The sequence below is a fragment of the Cnephaeus nilssonii genome (assembly GCF_951640355.1).
Source record: "Cnephaeus nilssonii genome assembly, chromosome: 14".
NCBI classification, from domain to species: Eukaryota; Metazoa; Chordata; class Mammalia; order Chiroptera; family Vespertilionidae; genus Cnephaeus; species Cnephaeus nilssonii.
This window is the reverse complement of record NC_137085.1, coordinates 32,201,330-32,219,963: the sequence shown is the minus strand read 5'-3', so window position 1 is coordinate 32,219,963 and position 18,634 is coordinate 32,201,330. Positions and strand designations below refer to the sequence as shown.

Sequence of the window (18,634 nt, the reverse complement as noted above, 5' to 3'; positions counted from 1 at the left end):
AGGGAGCTGTGTGTGGACGTGCCTCTGGGGAGGACACCCTTATCTGGTCACGTCCCCACCGTTCCTGAAGAACAAAAGGCACACGTTGTTTATTCCAATGGTGACAGTCATTAGTGGCATCCAATTCTCTCTAGGATTCCAGCCACAACTCCAATCGCCCCTTCCCCCGGACATCCTCAGCTGCTCTGGGGACTGGAAGGAATGGAAAACCACTCACACATGACTTTCCAACTCATTCCTTAGGATGTCTGAGCAGTGAGTGGTTCTCCAAGTGTTGTCCCTATACCAGCAGCACCCACACTGGTGGGCGCCTGTGAGAAACCCATCCTAGCCTGCTGGGCCATCTTCATCGGTGCTCGTCCCCACATCCCTTAGACCAATGACCAAGCCTGAAGCAAGCTGGCCTGGATACAATGCCACCAGTAGGCAGGAGCATCGTCCTTATAAGAAAAGGGCACCCTTCTCTTTAAGGCTAACATTGACATAACTGTCCCAGCACCAGGGTCACCTAATGGACCATTTTTGAGACTCTTGCTTTTGTAAGATGAAGTCACTGAACTATAATTACTGAATGAGCAGTGAGCAGAAGAGGACAGGAAGCTGGATCCGTTTCCAGATTTACATGACAGTCGAGAAATTGTCACCCACCCTCACCCAAAGCTGACCCCAGATGCGTCTCCAAGAGGAAGGGCAGGCGCAACTTCCTGCGCAGGCTCTGAAAGCAGGGCCTCCTCTCTTCCCCTGGGTGACCGCTTCTCCTCCTCCTCCAGGGGAGTGTCCTACGAAAGCACCATGTTTCCTCCAAAGAGATAATCAACTGTCTCCAGTCTCTCTGTTATAAGCAAACAAGGAAGAAACCCAGGCAAAGGGGCAAAGGTGAAATAAGATGTTAAAGAATACAACTCTCACCAAGAAGAGTGCCAGAGACCCCCCAGGAGGGTCATCGTCTTGCACCTAAATGCCAAAGCAGGCCAGGCTGGGCTGTTCCGGGAGTCCAGGTTGCCCTACCTCTGACTGACAATTTGCCACCCTAGATGACACCCTCCCCCCCAGAGTGTCTCCTGGATGATGAGAGGTTCTCATTCATCTGCAAATGAAACCACCACTCCCTGAAGGGAGGCGGACCCCTCCTCAAATGGAGCAGAACAAGCCACTACTCTGTCCTTCCTCCTCCTTCTCCACAACTTCCTTGGCTTTATTTCTTAGGCGCTCTTTCTCACTTAAAGGCGGCAGGCCTGAGCAGTTTGGGGAGACCTGTCTACCAGGGAGACCCGGCTCCCTGGTAGACAACGTGGGAAATAAAGCCTGGTGGAATAAACCAGGTCAGAGGGAAGGAGAGATGAGAACCAACATTTAAACCAATGTTTAAACCTAGTATGTGACTTGCACTGCAATTGCTGTTGCCATTCATTATCATAGCAGTGCCCCCAATGGTCTCCTGAGGTAGGTGTTGCCCTAGACCACAATGAGATGATTGGAAATCAGGGAGGTTCAGTAACTGTCCAGGACCGCAGAGCAGAGGAAGGAAATCTCAACGTGATCACCTTTTTTTTTCTCGTCACTTTTAACGTGGCTGGCCTTCTGCTTCCCTGGAATGTGCGGTCTCCACCGGAAGAACACTCCCTGCCACCAGCTGCTCACTCCCACCCGGGCGGCTGGCTTGCAGGAGTGATCCTGTCTGTTTGACAAACCACAGGAGAGAAGGCCGCTGCAGGCACAATGCGAGCTGCAAGGCTTTTTGGAATGAGGGACTTAAAACTCACCTTTTTTGAGGGATCCCAACCCTGAGAGAAACAAATGGAAACCAGAATTCTTCGGCTGTGGTCTGTGGGAATATCTGGACACTTTTCCCAGCATGTGACATCATTTTCCTTCCAGACTTCAATGTTAAAAATAGCCCGGAAAATCCTTTGAACTATTGTCTCAGTCCTTAAAGCACAATATGGATTGTGTGTGTGTTTACCACTTGGAAGAAACGCTTTGTGACATGCGACGTGCAGTCGGGCTGCTCCTGGCCTGACGGACGCTCGGGGAGCCACAGACCCGCTGAACTTGCCCTAACCAGACACATGCACCGCGCACACACACAGGCTGCTCTTATATGACACAACCATTCCAAACTAGCAGCTAACGCTCTTTTATTTATTGTCTAAAGTTTTACACATGTCTCCTTTTTCCCCTATTGACGCCCCCAACCCCCCACCACCACACCCCCGTCAGCCATTCCCACCCCGGGCAAGCCCCACTGCCCCAGTGTCTGTGTCCATTGGTTATGCTAATATGCATGCATACAAGTCCTTTGGTTGTTCTCTAACCCCCGCCCACCTCCCATGCCATTTGTCTCTGGATCTATTTTTGTTCATCAAATTATGTTGAGCATTATATCCCACATATGAGTGAGATCATGTGATATTTATCTTTCTCTGACTGGCTTATTTCGCTTAGCACAATGCTCTCCAGTTCCATCCATGCTAGCTAACGCTCTTTTAAACAACCCTGGGAGGTGATCAGCTTGACCGAGACTCAACAGGTAGATGACCAGGCAGAATTTGAAGAAGCTGCCCTTATGAGACCTCTGACTACCCTTCTGTCTAGATGGGCCCAACACAGTTTCCTCAAGAAAGGGTTGCTCAGGTGAGCTTTCGGGCTCTGTGGAGGTGAGCGGCCTCCTCTGACGGGGGCCTTAGCAAGGGCCTCCCCCCTAGAACTGCTTCTACCCAGAACAGGCTGCAGCGGGGAGATGCAGGGAGCACAGGGGTGGGGAACTACCCAAGTCTCTGAGGTTCACGCTATTAGAGCCTCTTGGTGAGACTGGAACATTCTGACCACGGTCAGCTGGCAGGACAGGAGCAAACACCCCAGAGAAACATGGGCCTCTGACTGGTAAGCCCAGCTCAACCGGTACCAGCTGGCTGGGTGGCCTTCTAAGGAGGTGCCTGACCCAAAGCCAGCAAACCTGCAGCCAAGGCTGGAAGTGGCTTTCCCAGGAGGACCGCGGAGCCTGCCAGAGCTTAGGGAGAAGGGCTCGCCACAGCAATGGCACATCAAACCCGGGAGGATGGTTTCTAATAGAAACGAGACGAAGCACAGTAACAGGCCAAAGAACAAGATTCCCCGGGTTTTCTGGGGGCATGGGAAGGGGCTGGGAAGGAAGGCCTGGTGCTTGGAAACACGACTGATCTCCTTAAGCTGAGCAAACGCCAGGTGGCAGGGACAGTCTGCGGAAAGGTGTGCACATTCTCATCTGGTTTGATTTTTATCTCTTGGCAGAAACAGCCAGAAAAGTCCACTTTACTGACATTAAAAAGTTAAAATGGCCAAGGTCACTTGAACAAAATGCAGCATTGTCGTAATTCAAAACTCAAGGAAAATAAGAATATGTGGATGAGGGCACTTGGAGTTGTGGAATTCCCTGCCAAGAACGGCTACATGTTGTCAACAGCTCCCGGCAAAGGAGGACACGGAAACTGGCTGAGCTATTTGCACCCCCTGGGTCAGGCAACTTCCCCGCCCCGCAGTCCTAAAGGACAGCGCTGGCTGCTTCCCGATCCCATCTGGCATGTGCTTATCAATCTTCCCCTAAGACCTAAACCAGACTATCCTTCCACAAAGAGTATGAATCACATAGAAAGCCTGAAAATTCAACCCACTCTGCACAATTTGACTTTTTGAACTGAGAGTGTCTTTTCCCCATTTTTGTATTCTCTTGACTCCAAAGGAGATTAAAATAAACTTCCCAGACACTCCCAAACAAATAAAGCGCATCACCTTGAAGCTGAGGCCGAACGCGAACACGTTTGGCTCAGCCAGCAGGAAGCGGTCACTGTGTTTACGGGAGCAGGCCTGCTTCCGTCGCAGGGGACGTGAAGAACTGGTCACATGGCAGCGAGGTGGCTGGCTTTGGCCCTTTTCCCTCCTCCTTTGGATTCGTTTTCTGTTGCTATGAATTTAGCAGATTTCAATGACTCCAAACGCCCAGCTAGAAGAGCACAGTGTATTCTCTCACAGTATCTTTGGGGCAGAAGTCTAGCCACAGCACGGCTTAGCTGGTTCTCCGTGTGGGGTGACACCACGCAAGGCTGAAATCCAGGCGTCGGCAGGGCTGCAAGGCTCTGGGCAGGAACCCGCTTCCAAGTTCAGCCGAGTTGTTGGCAGAATGCCCTTCCTGGCAGGACTGAAGTGCCCACTTCCTAGCTTTGGGTCAATGCTGTTCCCAGCTCCCTGAACTCCCCGCTCTGTGGGTCTCCAGCCCCCAGCCTTCACCTCCAAGGCCAGCAGCAGCCCTCCCAGTCTCTCTGACCTCTTTCTGCCTCCTTTCTCTGTCTGGCACTTCTGCCCCCTCTTGTGCTTGCGAGGGTTCGTGTGCTTACATTGTGCCTACCTGGTAATCCTGAAGTACTTGGCTACAAATCTGAAAAATAATCCAAATCTTAACCAGTATTTGGGCAATAACCTGACATGTTGTGCCTTTCAAAATACAAAATGTACCAACATAACTGCAGACCAGACAACCAGTGTCACTGAAAATCCATTATCAAATCCCATTTGCCCAGATTTCTCATTTCACATGAGCTATCATCATGCTGCTCTCCTATGCCACCACTTAAAAGCCTCATTATTAGGCATGGGGAGTGCACATTTGGATGGGTAGAGTGTTTGCAATTATATTTTAAGGTGCTTCCCCAAAGCTATAAAGTCAAAGCTATAAATGGCAAGATGGGTGATGTAATTGCCAACAGAATATGAAACATGTCTGAAATTAGAGTCAGTTCTGCTCATCCTTAAAAGAGGTGCCCGCAGAGCATACACATCAGAAAGGATCCGATGAGGGGGTGCAAGAACAGAGTCAGAAACCTGGGTAGCCCTGGCCAGTTTGGCTCAATGGTGGAGCATCGGCCGCTGACTGAAGGGTCCCGGGTTCAAATCCAGTTAAGGGCATGTAAGTCAGTTGCCGGCTCGATCCCCAGCCCTGGTCAGGGCGATTGCAAGAGGCAACCAATCGATGTATCTCTCTCACACTGATGTCTCTCTCTCTCTGTCTCTCTCTCTCTCTCTATCTCTATCTCTCCCCCTCCCTTCCACTCTCTCTAAAAACCAATGGGAAAAATATCTTCAGGTGAGGATTAACAAAACAAAACAAAACAAAGCAAAAAAGAAAGAAAGCTGGATGGCTTCAGGCAAGACACCTAACCTCTCCTGGACTGAATTTGTTAATCTAAAAAATAGTGGGACTCCATAACCTCTGAGAGCCTTCTCAGCACTAAAGATGCCATGGAAGGACAGAAACATTCTGAAATATTAAGTAGAACAAATGAAATGGAGTCAAATGGGCCACTGCCCACAGCATTATTGAGCTGCTGTTGTGTGCTGGGCTTTGTGCCTGACACTCTACAAATTTGGGTCTCTGGAACCTCATAAGCAGTGACAGTAATATTTGGTGAATTAATTAAATGGATATTAATCCTCCAGCCAATGCAAACTAATTCTGAATTTAAAAAGTAGACCTTGGCCCCAACAGGTTATCTAAATCAGATTCCACTTACTCAATGTGAGTGACCTCCCAAATCAATACCAGAATTTTCCCAAGAATATTATGGCCCAGGTTCATCAATAAAGACAACAAAATTAGGGACATGAGTCCAACAAAGATGCAAGAGCTGAATTAGTCTCTTGAATTTGTGCTTCTTAGTCATTCATTAACTAAAGTGTCTCCAATGTCCAAGAAGTCTAAGGATATTTTGACCCAAAATGAAGAGGCAATTTCTAGACAGTTTTAAGCTAGATATAAAGAATTATAGAATGTCTCTTGCTTTTCTTCCCTCTCTTTGTTACAAACATGCATTATTTTCTTGAGGGAATAGAGCAGACTGAACTCCTGAATTGCACCATTTTCCTTCAGTCAATAGGTTGCTTCTATTACTTTAGGTCTTTATAACCTCATAAGCTGCAATAGTAATACTTGGTGAATTAATTAAGTGGACATTAAATCCCTCGGCCAATGCAGACTAATTCCAAATTTAAAAAATAGACCTGTGAAAGGGCATCCTCTGTCCTTTTGGGGGGAAAAATCAGATAATTTGAAAGAATACACACTTAATAAGATGCAGGGCTCTCAGCTGGGACAGCAAAACAAGCCTGGGGGGCCAGAGAACACGTGGGTGGTGCTGGCAACGGGGGACGTTCAAGAGTAAAACTGTCATTCGAAAGACCTCTGGTGAACTTACCCTTCTGAGTGTTACATCTGTCCCTTGTACATTCCTAGGCAGGTAGCTTTCACTTGGGAAAATAGTTGTTTAAATATTCACATACTGAAAATCTAAAGGTCAAGTCTTGCTCTGCTCTAAGTCTTGAACAGATTGGCATGCTCTGGAATGGTCTGAAAATTTTTGTAAGTTTGATGGGCTTGCCTATAAAGATACAGTGAAACCTCCCACCCATATCACATTAACTAGAAGCAAAGCCATGTAGGAGACTAGAGTTCTCTTCCTCGCTTAGCTGGGTATCCAAACCCTAAGTTATCCATAAAACATGTCTGCTACAAGGCAGGCAAGAGGGCACCTTGTCCAAGGGTTACAGAGCTTACAGTTCTCAACTCACACCCTTAGGATTACAGAATTTAGAGATGATACAGATTAAGCATAATCAACCAATGAATAAAAGTCTATGAAAGTTTTGCCAATAATTTGATCATAAACTAAAACAAAGTTGCAGGGTTTAAGTCGTCTGATTCTTATTTTGTAAAAAGATTATATTCCTCTAAAATTAAATCTAGAAAAACACGCAATCGTGGGCTTATTTCTAAGATTTACTTCTTAGCCCTGGCAGCTAAAGTGATAATGAGCTACAGAATAAACTATCTTCTCAGTGGAAACATAAGTTCTTTAAAGAAAATGAAGTAAAAATGGACTTGAAGTCTGTGAGACTTCAAAATTCTTTGCCCTCACCATCGGAGATAGAAAAGCAGCCTTTCCAAGCCTTAGGAGAAACCAGAAAGGACAGAGAAAGGCGTGTGCTAAACCATTACCTATTCGGTTAAACATAAAATCAAGGGTCTCTTTCCTTTGAAAAAAAATATAAAATGGTTCGAAACAATGGGTCACCACCTCTGAATATACTGCCTTTCTCCTAACCAATCATAAAAATACTGATTTGGAAAATATGAGAATTATTCCACGGGCTACGAGAGAAAATGTTTCCATTGAGATCGTTTTCAGAAGGCACTCAACAGATGTTGTCAGGGTTAGCTCTCCCCACCTTCCTCAGGGACCCTGTGGTATGTGATGATAAACAGTTGCATGGTTTTCCAATATCATCGAACTACTTATCCAAGGCTGACTGGGCTGGCTCACTCACAGCGATGGCCCAGGCCCACCAGGTGACTGCATGTGAGGAAGCACAGGGTCCTCAGAGGAGGGTCCCAGGCTCAAGTCTGAGCCCCACCTCTGCTGCATCCTAGCAAGTCCAGGTAAACCAGATAGCCTCTCCAAGCCTCACATTCTCACAAATTAAATGAAAATGCTAATGATATATTTATAAATAGTGTTTGCAAGACGCTAAATAAGTTTTTTTAATTTAAATATATTTTTATTTCAGAGAGGGAGAGGGAGAGTGAAACATCGATGAGAGAGAATCATTGATTGGCTGCCTCTGCATGCCCCACCCTGGGGAATGAGCCCACAACCTGGGCATGTGCCCTGACCGGGAATCAAATTGTGACCTCCTTGTTCATATGTCAACACTCAACCACTGAGCCACACCAGCTGGGTTCAAATAACTTTTAGGAAAGCACTTCTTGAACTTTAAAGAGCTATTTAAATGTTCTTTATCTACAAATCTGGTGTGGATGAAAGGCAGGCTTTTGCAGTTCTAATCAGTGGGTGGGTGGAAGTAGCTTTGAAATTGCTAACTGAATAATACTAAGGTCATCCCATTATATTTGCTCACTGGTCTAACATGTAATTCAACAAAGGGATCTGACCCCCCTCTACTTACTCCCTATGTCCATCTTATTACGATACACCATTGAAGAAGTCCTCACTTTCAATATTAACATTGCACATTTGTGACCTCTATTACTACTGGAGAGAACTTTCACAATGCTGAAAAGTCAGCTCTTGGGACAATATTATCTCTGAAACCCCCAACAAGTGTCATGACTGGAAGAAATAACCCCTAAGTTTTGAGGTGGCAATGCCAAAAATAAGGTTCATTTCTAGCCCCGTAAACTTTTCTGGTAGGTATAAAAATTAGTTACGTCTGGTGTGTCTGAGTGGACATGTGATGTTTTTGCCTTCCCGGAGTGTCCCTTTGGGTGAAAGAACCCTCCTCTTTTTAACTTCTCTTAGAATGTGTGCTTTGGATGGAGCCACCACCAAGGACGGGCATGAGAGGTGGCTGGTTTTTCACAGGTTTCAGACATACAGACCTGAGAAATATTTACTTAACATAAATAATAACATCCTATTGTGTAAGGTAGAATAGCTTTTCAATTAAAATAATGCTTCAACAGGTTTTTCCTAATGGAGAGAACTAATGTTTACATGTAGCTACTGAACCCTCACCAAAATAAGAAGAAAAAAAATCACTGAATTTCAATTAATGTTTTAAGGTTAAAGTACATAGAAAACAAAAGGATTTATGAAGATGCATTTATAGTTTCATGACTGCCATTTATTTCTGGATCGTGCACAAAACAATTCCATTAATACATTTACTACATTATCCATCTCCATGCTCACAATATGGTCATCATAATTTGGACATTTGAAAGTTAAAAGTATTGTATTCATTGCTATTAGTATGCTATATGAAGTCAAACTCCAGGTTACTTAATTAGGATTCAAACAAATGTCCGTGTTTCCAAACACCACACAGAAAGTGGAAAAAGTGGCAGAAACAAATGAATGGAAGACAAAATCTTGGGTTCAAACAACACTATGACTGCAGTGAGGGAAAAGCCAATGTGCAGCCTAGGTTTTTGCATTCTGCCTTGCCTGAATACATTTCACAAACTCGAGACCCTAGAGCTTTTAACATTCCTCACTCTTTGGGGAAAGGCAAAGGGCAGCATCTTCTTTTGTGGTAGGAACATGAGGCTAATTGTCAGGAGACCTGGGCTGAAAACCCTGGCCATGCCCAAATGACCCTGTGACTTTGTGTAAATTTTCTTGATTCTACAAGTTAGTTTGATCTAAACCAGCGATCTCCAAGCGGTGGTCCGCGGACCACTGGTGGTCCGTGAGGTCCGAAAGGTTGGCGACCGCTGACCTAAACCAGCTCTGGTGCTAATTTCCAAGTCAGAGGTCCTCTGATTCTTAGGAAACTGTGATCACGAAAGAGCACATGAGACCACACCAGTGGTCCCACGGCACTGGAGAATTTTTAAGAAATGCAAATTTAGGGGTCCCACCCCAGATGTATATGATCAGTAATCTCTGTTTTGAGAAGCAAGGTCTCAGGTAATTCTGTTGTACACTATAGTTTGAGAACCACTGGATTAGACCAAAACTACATTTAAGAAATTCACTGTTAAAAAAAAAAAAATTCACTGTAGTTCCAAACACAAGATAAAGCAAATAAATCTAAACTCCATTATTAGCCTCAGTTGATCAGCCACACATTAATTTTCAGGCTTATGAAAAAGTCCTGAAATCATTCTTTGAAAGTCCTGAAAGGACATAGCCACAGAGGTAAGAGTTAGGGCAATTTTAGCTATGACTAGCCAATGAAACTTAGTTTTACATCTAATTAGGAAAGATTTTAAATTATTTCTCATATTTCCAAAGCTATTTATCGTTTAAGAAAAAAGATCATTTCCTAACCATAAAGACTTCCTCTTTAATTCTATGAATAATTACTTAATAAAAGGTATATTCAGGTTTATAACATATGCTAAAAGATGAACAAAATATTGCAACAGTACATGGCAAGGGGTTTTTACACCACTTAACATAATAAAGTGAAGTTTTGAGTTATTCTGCACATTATAGTAGCTATAGAGCTGCTTTTCATAATGACTGCTTTGGTTTTTAATTTCTAATGTTATAAGAACCAAGAAAAATTCATAATATGGACATAGTAGCTCCATAATCTACTCTGAAAATATATAATTAAATATGTAATTATGTTATGTATAAAATATGTAAATAAATACGATAAAGTATTAGACAAATTACTAAATACATAGTACTTTACCTTGCTAAAGTATCCTGATCTCTCCTAAATTATTAGGTCACCACACACCAAGAGGTTTTCTTCAACTTCACAATCCATTTAGTCTTTATTTTCTGAGATTAACAAGAATTAGGCTATTTAGAGAAAAAGACCTCTTTATCAACTGCTCCATGCTGTTTTTAGATATGGTCCCCATGACACCAAAAGGAAGCTACATCGTGGATAAAATGCCTCTAATAATACAATGAAAACCACTGATTTGGAAAATGCAAAAATCTGAAATATACTTTTATTTCTTTCCAATTATTACAGGCTAAAAAAAAAAGACTGAAAAAAATGACTCAGGAATAAGCAAAACTAATGTGCTAAAACCTAAGCCCCTGAGTCCAGAGAAGAGATTAACCAAAAAATTTATATGCATATATGCATTGCCCATGGACACAGACATTAAATAGTGGTGAAGGCCTAGGGTGGGGTGGGAACTGGGTGCAAGGGGAGTAATGGGAGAGTTAAGGGGGTACAATACTGCAATACTCTCAACAATAAAGATTTTAAAAAGGGAAAAAAAAGAATGTTAATGAGGTATCTTTTTGGATTTCTTTTGCTACTTAGTTCATAAAGCGCTTATCCAACATCATTGGACTTGTTATATTTTATTTGAAAACAAATTCATTCCTGCAGCAAGACAGATTAAACTTGGGAAGATGGCACTACAAGAAAAGGCCTAAACTCACTGCAGTCATCTAGGACTCACGTGCCAGTGTGGGCATGCCCTGAATGGATTTACTTCCGTAAGTCTAATAACACAGCACAGCTCAGGAAATGCTAAACACGCTTGCATACAACTAGACATTTAACAGTGGACTGTGTCCTCACTGCATTTTTAAAGCTTCTTAACTGACTGCAGTGATCAACTTCAGGTGCACCCAGGAGACACCATTTTAGACAAAAGAGCTGTTCAATTACATCTTTTACAACAGGTAGAGGTGTGCCATACCATGAAACACTTAACACTGGTAAATTAAGCTTTTTTTTTTTACAAATTTTTCTCAATGTGTGTTCAGATGTTAGATTTTTATAATATTTTCGCAAAGATTCTATAAACCAATAATCTGAACTGGTTAGAAAGGATGACGAAATGAATGCAATATTTAATATTGATTTTATTTGTTTAATTTGGTAAATGTAGAATGTAATGGTTTCAAGGCAAACTCTGGATTATTCAATCACAGCTCAACAGTTAACATGATTCAGAAGAACAGTCTTATCTTCAATATCTACCCACCCTCCCTACACAGACACATCTATAGACATCCATGTACATATATATTAGTTCTCAAAAGCTCAGGATTCTCAACAACTCTAGAATTTAGATTTTATGTTCTCACACACTTCAGAATTATCCATCTGATGCAGGATATCACCATAAGGAGATAAAAATTCATGCAATGATACTCAGGTTTTCCTTTAAAAACATAAATCCAATACTTGATGATTCAATGCTATATAAAGTGCATTGAATAGCTAAAATAAAACAAGTGCCAATTTTATCATGAATTAATAACATATTTATTGTCTTGAAACTAAACAGGCCCAAGTTTCTTTTTATCTTTACGAGTCAGCTCTCTATAAACTCATTTCTTCCAAACTTCTCATGTAATAAAAATCAAGATAGTTCATTTCTTCTTTGCATTTACAAGAGACAGCAGAGGGTTCACGGTAGGTATGTTCTGGATGAATCAGAGTCAGAAAATACTTCTTCTTGAGTAGAAGTTTCATAATCTGCACTTTCAGCTAATTCAGTATCTAACTCATCATTACTCTCAGCACTGTAATCAACTTCTTCGAGGAATCGAGGTTCATCTTCATCCAAAACATAAGTGGTAGGGCTGCAGCCAAAGCACACAGAACATACAAGGCTTCATTAGGTTATAAGGTTCTAAGATTATTTCAACACACTGGAGTAACTTTGATTTGAATGTAATAAATCTGATCGGGCCAACTTTAAAAATGTTACTCAAATGAAAAAATTAAGAGATTTATAACAGTTAAAACCTTCTTACATTGATAATAAAGGGTGAAATGCTAGTTTTTAATTATATTACAAGTGTCAATATACATCCTACAATTAGAGAGCAACAAAAAACAATAGACTCTCATTAGGTTACTTCTTTGAAGAGTTTCATCCATAAACCAAGCAACCAATAATTTCAGTAGGCTTTATAAGAAACTGTGAGTAGCCCTGCCCAGTGCAGCTCAGTTGGTTGGGTGTCGTCCTGCGCACCGGGAGGTGGCCAGTTCGATTCTCAGTCAAGGGTACATGCCCGGGTTGCACGCTCAGTCCCCAGTGAGAGTCAGCTGGTCGATGGTGCACTCTCACATCAATGTTTCTTCCTCTCCCTCTCCCTTCCTCTCTCTCTAAAAATCAATAAAGTATAAAAAAAGAAGAAACTGGGTATTGAATTGGTTCCTCCAGTAATGCACTGACATCACTTCTAAGTCTGTAAAGTGATTATTTGCCATAAAAACATATATCCATCCTCAGTTTCTATTGGTCAAGAATAAAAATTAAAAACAAGTGAACATTCCATATTCATATTACTTACTTTCCCTGGGGACACGGAATAATATATTTGCTTAAAAGCACTAAGTGCTTCTACATATTTCATCAGGTACATTGTTTGGGATTAAGACAGTCTTTCCACTAGGATATATATTGTTTTCTCTTCAAGAAAATAGCAGTATTCTGATTTTCCTCATTTGAGAGATTATACACACACACACACACACACACAATCAACAAAACACTACAGCAGCACTTCAATGTCCCCATTTTGTGACCCAAACTATCTTAATTTCATATAGATGTATGTTCGTTTATATCCCACCTGCTTCCAAATGGATTTCCCATCACTGGTGCAATTAAAAGCTACAAAATCAGACAATAAAAAGGGAACAATAATCTGTTAAAATGAGCAGAGAAGCAGATGTCATTAGACCCCTAAAATGAAAGAATTCATGCAACTGAGTATCAAATTCAGTCCAGATAGCTGCAAGTTTGGGCAAGAAAAACAAGTGAATGGATTATAAGGTTCCAATTTTCTGAGAAGAGAATGCAAACTCATCTGGTAAGAGTATCCTTTTTCCTAGAATTGTTTTAATTTTGTTCATTAAATAAGAGAAAATAATATATTACAAAACCATCGTGACCTTATATATAACAAACTACCTCTTACTATGATGGAGTAGTCCTCATAAACCAAGCTGAGTGGCCTGGAGGATTATGGGAGAATTTACAACAGACCTCACACTATAAAAACGACTGTGCAGCTTTCAATTATGCATCTGAAATACTTATGATGACTCTGTTATATCTTTAGAGGGAAAAGTTAGATTAAAAGAAAAAATTATTTGCCTTTCAAAATGATTATTTTCTTTCTTTTGAGAAACTAATTCATTCCTCTGCTCAACCTTGTTATTTCAAATTCACAGGATGTCTCAGGTGATTCTTCAAATAGAAGACTAGCTGAAGCAAAGGAGGGGGAAAGAGAGAGTGAGGAGAGAAAGCAAGAAAAGACCAATCTCTTGCCACATAATTGCTTGTTTTCTTCCTGGACACTGTCATAATAAGACATGATCATCCTTATACCCAGAGTGGACCAGTTTCATACTCCTATTCCATTCCGGTAACCCATACTGGCCCTGATGGTTAATCTGCAGATCTAACAAAATCATGTTCCTAGCCTGCCACTGAAGGATACAGAGTACCTCCAGCAATGGTGATGGGGCTGGGCCCTCATTGCTCACTGATGTACTGGGAAGTGGAGGGTGAGCAGTAGAGGGGGGTGGGGGAGGAGCGATCAGATCTAGGTTCAAGGAACTGGAGGAATACTGAGAGAGAAGGGAAGGAAGATTAAACCCCATCACTCCATGGAAAGCAGCCTTCTTACTGCTATTCCAGCTGCCACTTTCCAGTCCGTTTTTTCTAGGTCTCTCTGCTGTGCTGACTGTGGGGGAAATTCTGACTCTCCTCTGTCTCTTCTCAACCCTGACCAAGTGTTCTTCACCCCTTGTGTATGCCGTAGAAGTAGGTGCTCTGTTTTCTTGTATGCATGCCCTCTCTGAGTTCATGTATTTTAATTTACATTCTGATCATTTCCAAATCCAAATGTCTAGCCCCAGCTTCTGCCTTGAATTTTTCCTGTGTATGCCGGGACTTGCTAGTATAGTCACATGTCTATCTCACAGGCACCTTGTGAATGTGGCACGTTCAACTGATGGGGCACGTTCATTGTTCTCCCCACCAAACCAGCTCCTCTTGCGTTTTCTCAGTATCATTCACTGGGTCATAAAACCAAAATTCTCAGCAAGCAAGTCCTGCCAATCAATGTCCAGACCACTCCCTGCCTCACACTTTACAGGTCTTCACTTACAGGACACTGTTTCCTCTGCTTAGGACGTACTTCACATCTTCCTTCTCACCACTCACATTTCTTTCAAACCGCAGCTTGTGCTCATCTTTACATGTCTTCCTTTCTTAAAGCCCAGCTTGGGATAAGAGCCCTTTCTCTTTATTCCCTTTGCACCCTGCACAAACATTCCACCTGATCACTATCAGAAGCAGTTGAAACCATCTACATGTGGGGGCCTGTGTTCTCAGTACTAAATCACAAGCATTTTAAAGTCAGAAACTGTGACTTACCCATCTTAGTACCACCTGGCGGCTCCCAGAAGTGCCTGACACATTGCAGGACCTAAACGAAATGTCCACTGCACTGTCTATGAGGAGCCACGAGGTCTGCAAGATCAGTGACTTTCACATCACCCCCTCCCACTGATTTCATTTTAGTAAAAAAATTAAGGCACAAGACCAATCACAGCAATTCAGTTTCACTTTTATTAATAATTACAACATACGTTTTAAGCACTTTACAATTTAGGAAGTACCTTTACACACATTATCACACAATAACCATCACCTAAGAGAAAGATTTTAAGGTAATTTGCCCTAGGGTTATAAAATAATTAATCCCTTTCCATTAGTAGATAGGAATTCAAATATTATTTCAGTCATAAAAAATGTCTAATCAACATTTAATTCTTTCCCATTGCTGTAATTTTGGTTTCCCACCACTATTTCCTCATTTCCCTCATTTTCTTCATGTACTAAGTTACTCCTTTTACCCTGTTTTTGCTTCATTTTCCAATAGCTGTCCTAGATACACCTGCCTTAACAGCCTTCTATTCTGGATTTTAATTCTTAGTGTAAAGATGACAAAGCCAAAAACAATTCAATATGGAACATTTCATTCTAAAAGAAAATAGCATTTTAGTCTAAATACAAATCCTCCTTGTGCTGCTTCAAGAAAAATGCAAAACCTTCACCCAAAGGGCCTTCTCACAGATGAAGGCAGTAAAATTCTCCGCTGCATGGTGTCATCGTGATGCAGAAAAGGTTTATAATTGCAACTATTTCTAAAATAGGAAAAAACTGTGCTTCGTTCAGATTCAACGTTTTATAGCTATCTTCATATTAAGCTATTAATCAGCACTGCATAAAATTAAACCTAAAGAATTCACCATCTTCCTCAAACGTACACCCGTCTACTTCCATTAGAGCTGATTGGCCATCCGAGACATCAGAATGTAGATCTTCAGCTCTGTTACCTATACAAGCATGAGAGAAACAAAACACTGTATATGGAGTCAGAAATTCTCTTGTGCCTCTTCTCTTCTACTAACCAGCCGCGTCTTAAGCGAGTCTCTCTCTCCAAGCACCCGTTTTTCTCACGTGTGAAGCCGAGATAACAATATCAGCCCCACGACCTCACAAAGTTGTTTGCCTCAAATTCGGTAGTAAATGTGAAAGCATTTGTGAACTCTTAAGCTGTACAAATATAAAATGTTATTGTGACATTATAAAGCCTACCTTGTTAAAGTGTAAATCAAATCTTTCTCAATTCCTAAAGAGCCCAGACAAAGAGCTGCCCCAGGCCAATAGGACGAAAAATACTGCCTTACCTTTGTAACTCTGAGTCCCTCCTTAATCTCACGCTGGGCTACAATTTTGAGACTAACCTACCTACTTTAAGACAGCACAATAAAGATAATCTGGAGTAGAATTTCTGAAACTGGTGCACAAACAATTCCATGGCCCCAACTCTCAGCAATTTGTGACTTGCTGATTGTATCTTTGGGTTGAAATGTCAGGTCTGATGTGGCAGAAAATATCTATGTGCATAAATATTAGAGAATATTTTATTTATATAATTAGATTCCTATCTTATAAGAGATATAGCATCTCCTAAATATCACAAAGTGAATAAAATTATCCACAGAAAATACAAGTAACAATTTTGTCCATCTTAAGTGATGGACATATAAGGATACATGTAAGTACTTGCACACACTTGCACATGCACATACCAACACTCAGACTTAGTGTATAGAATATCTAACAAGAGAATGTTACTTATTTGGGGTGGGGGGAAAGCTAATTTACACATACTTTGTTGGAAAATATAACTAAACTGTCCTTGGGAAACAGTAATTAACTAATAAACTCCAACTTACTTTATTATTCTGAGAACACTAGTAGCCCGTTTGCACGAAGATTCGTGCAATAGACCTTCATTCACCTGGCTGCCTGCACCAGCTTTCTGCCGGCACCGGGGACCCAGGCCTTGGCTGTGGCCACCACCTTCTGCCTTTTTCAAGGTCGGGGCTTGGCCCCGGGTGGTGGCCTTGGGCTTGGCGGCACCCAGCATCCCTGCTACCGATCGCAGGAGCCGACCCCCAGTGGTTTCCTGCGATGGGTGCAGGCTCCCCGCTGGTGCCCAAGGCCGGGAAAGCCTCGGGCGGAGGCTTTCCCGGCCTTGGGCTCCGCCACACCCCAACGTCCCTGCAACGGTTTCCTGGTGGGCGTGGTTGGTGGGCGTGGCTTGGTTAGTGGGCGTTGCTTGGATGTAGCGAAGGTACGGTCAATTTGCATATTTGTCTATTATAAGGTAAGATTCCTTAGACACATGGAGGATTAAATGATTAAATCCTCACATGACACAGGAGAGCTTCAAAAACTGAAGCCACACCTGTTCAGTTACTTGGAAGACACAAGATATAATGGAAGTACAGGGGAATTCTGGAGTTAGACCTGGATGCATTACTGGTTCTGTTGGGAATTACTAGATGGATGACCTTGGGTAAATGCATCTCTGAGCCTCAGTTTCCCACACGTATAAAGGGATTACAATACCAGCTGTCTCTGATCATTCTCAATAAAACACTAACATCTCTGAAATAATAATCAAACTTAACAGAAATTCAGAATGGCACGCACAGGTTGGGGGTCCCACTCTGGGCTGAGTGATTTGCTACTAAGACTTACAGGATTCAGCACACACCTAAGACTTACCAGGTGTACCGGTTAATAATGTGTATTTTGTAATCAAAGAAAACATAATTTCAAGAGAAACATCAAAAGTGCTTTATTCAAAGTAATGTCCACCGCTAGCTATACATTTCCTCCATCTTTCAGGTAATTTGTGGATACCGTCCCAATAGAACTTTTCTTGTTTTGAGGCAGACCATTCAGAGACCCAATTTTCCACTTCTTCATACATTTTGAAGTGCTGCTCAGAAAGTGCGTGTGCCATCGATCGGAACAAGTGGTAATCTGAAGGAGCAAGGTCTGGTGAATACAGCGGGTGGGTTAATACTTCCCAGGCAAGATCTTTTAATGTGTCTTTAACTGGTTTTGAAGTGTGTGATGGTGCATCATCATGAAGCAAAATTACTTTGCCGTGTCTTCTGGCCCATTCTGGTGGTTTTACGATCAAAGCATGGTTCAAATTGATTACTTGTTGTCAGTAGTGATCAGTATTAATGGTTTCACCTGGTTTTAGAAGCTCATAATACACCACACCTTCCTTATCCCACCAAACATAGAACATTGTCTTCTTTCCAAAGCGATTTGGCCTTGCAGTCGATGTTGATGGTTGACCTGGATCAACCCATGATTTTGTGCGTTTGGGATTCTCAAAATAAATCCACTTTTCATTGCCAGTCACAACTCAATGCAAAAAAGACTTTCTTTCGTGCCACTGAAGCAACATTTTACTGATGATTTTTCGGTTTTCCATTTGTCTTTCGTTCAGTTGATGTGGCACCCATTTTCCTTCCTTTAAAATCTTTCCCATTGCTTGTAAACGATCGGAAATTGTTTGCTGAGCAATGTTTAATCTTTCTGCAAGTTTTTTTTTTAGTTTGACACGCATCTTCATCCAATAATGCTTGTAATTGTTGGTCTTCAAACTTTTTCAGTTGACCTGGACGTTCTTTGTCTTTCACATCGAAATCATCACTTTTAAAGCGTTTAAACCAGCGTTCACAAGTATCTTGAGATGGAGCATGTTCACCATAAGCTTCCCGAAGCATACGATAACTTTCAGCAGCACTTTTCTTC

The 18,634-nt window shown here is 42.0% G+C and overlaps 1 protein-coding gene across 9 annotated transcripts in view; it reads right to left on the bottom strand.

Annotated features, from left to right (window-relative positions):
- Positions 1–11,374: 11,374 nt before the first annotated feature.
- AGTPBP1 (ATP/GTP binding carboxypeptidase 1) overlaps positions 11,375–18,634 on the bottom strand; it is a 105,753-nt gene continuing 98,493 nt past the window's right edge. For 7 of the 9 annotated variants that reach the window (XM_079790470.1, XM_079790468.1, XM_079790471.1 and 4 more), the window contains one exon: positions 11,375–12,062. In XM_079790470.1, the coding sequence (XP_079646596.1) occupies positions 11,888–12,062 (175 nt within the window). In that variant the 3' untranslated portion in view covers positions 11,375–11,887. Of the gene's footprint in view, positions 15,841–17,078; positions 18,631–18,634 lie in introns of those variants that run through there. The other 2 variants (XM_079790474.1, XM_079790472.1) reach the window with 2 other exon arrangements.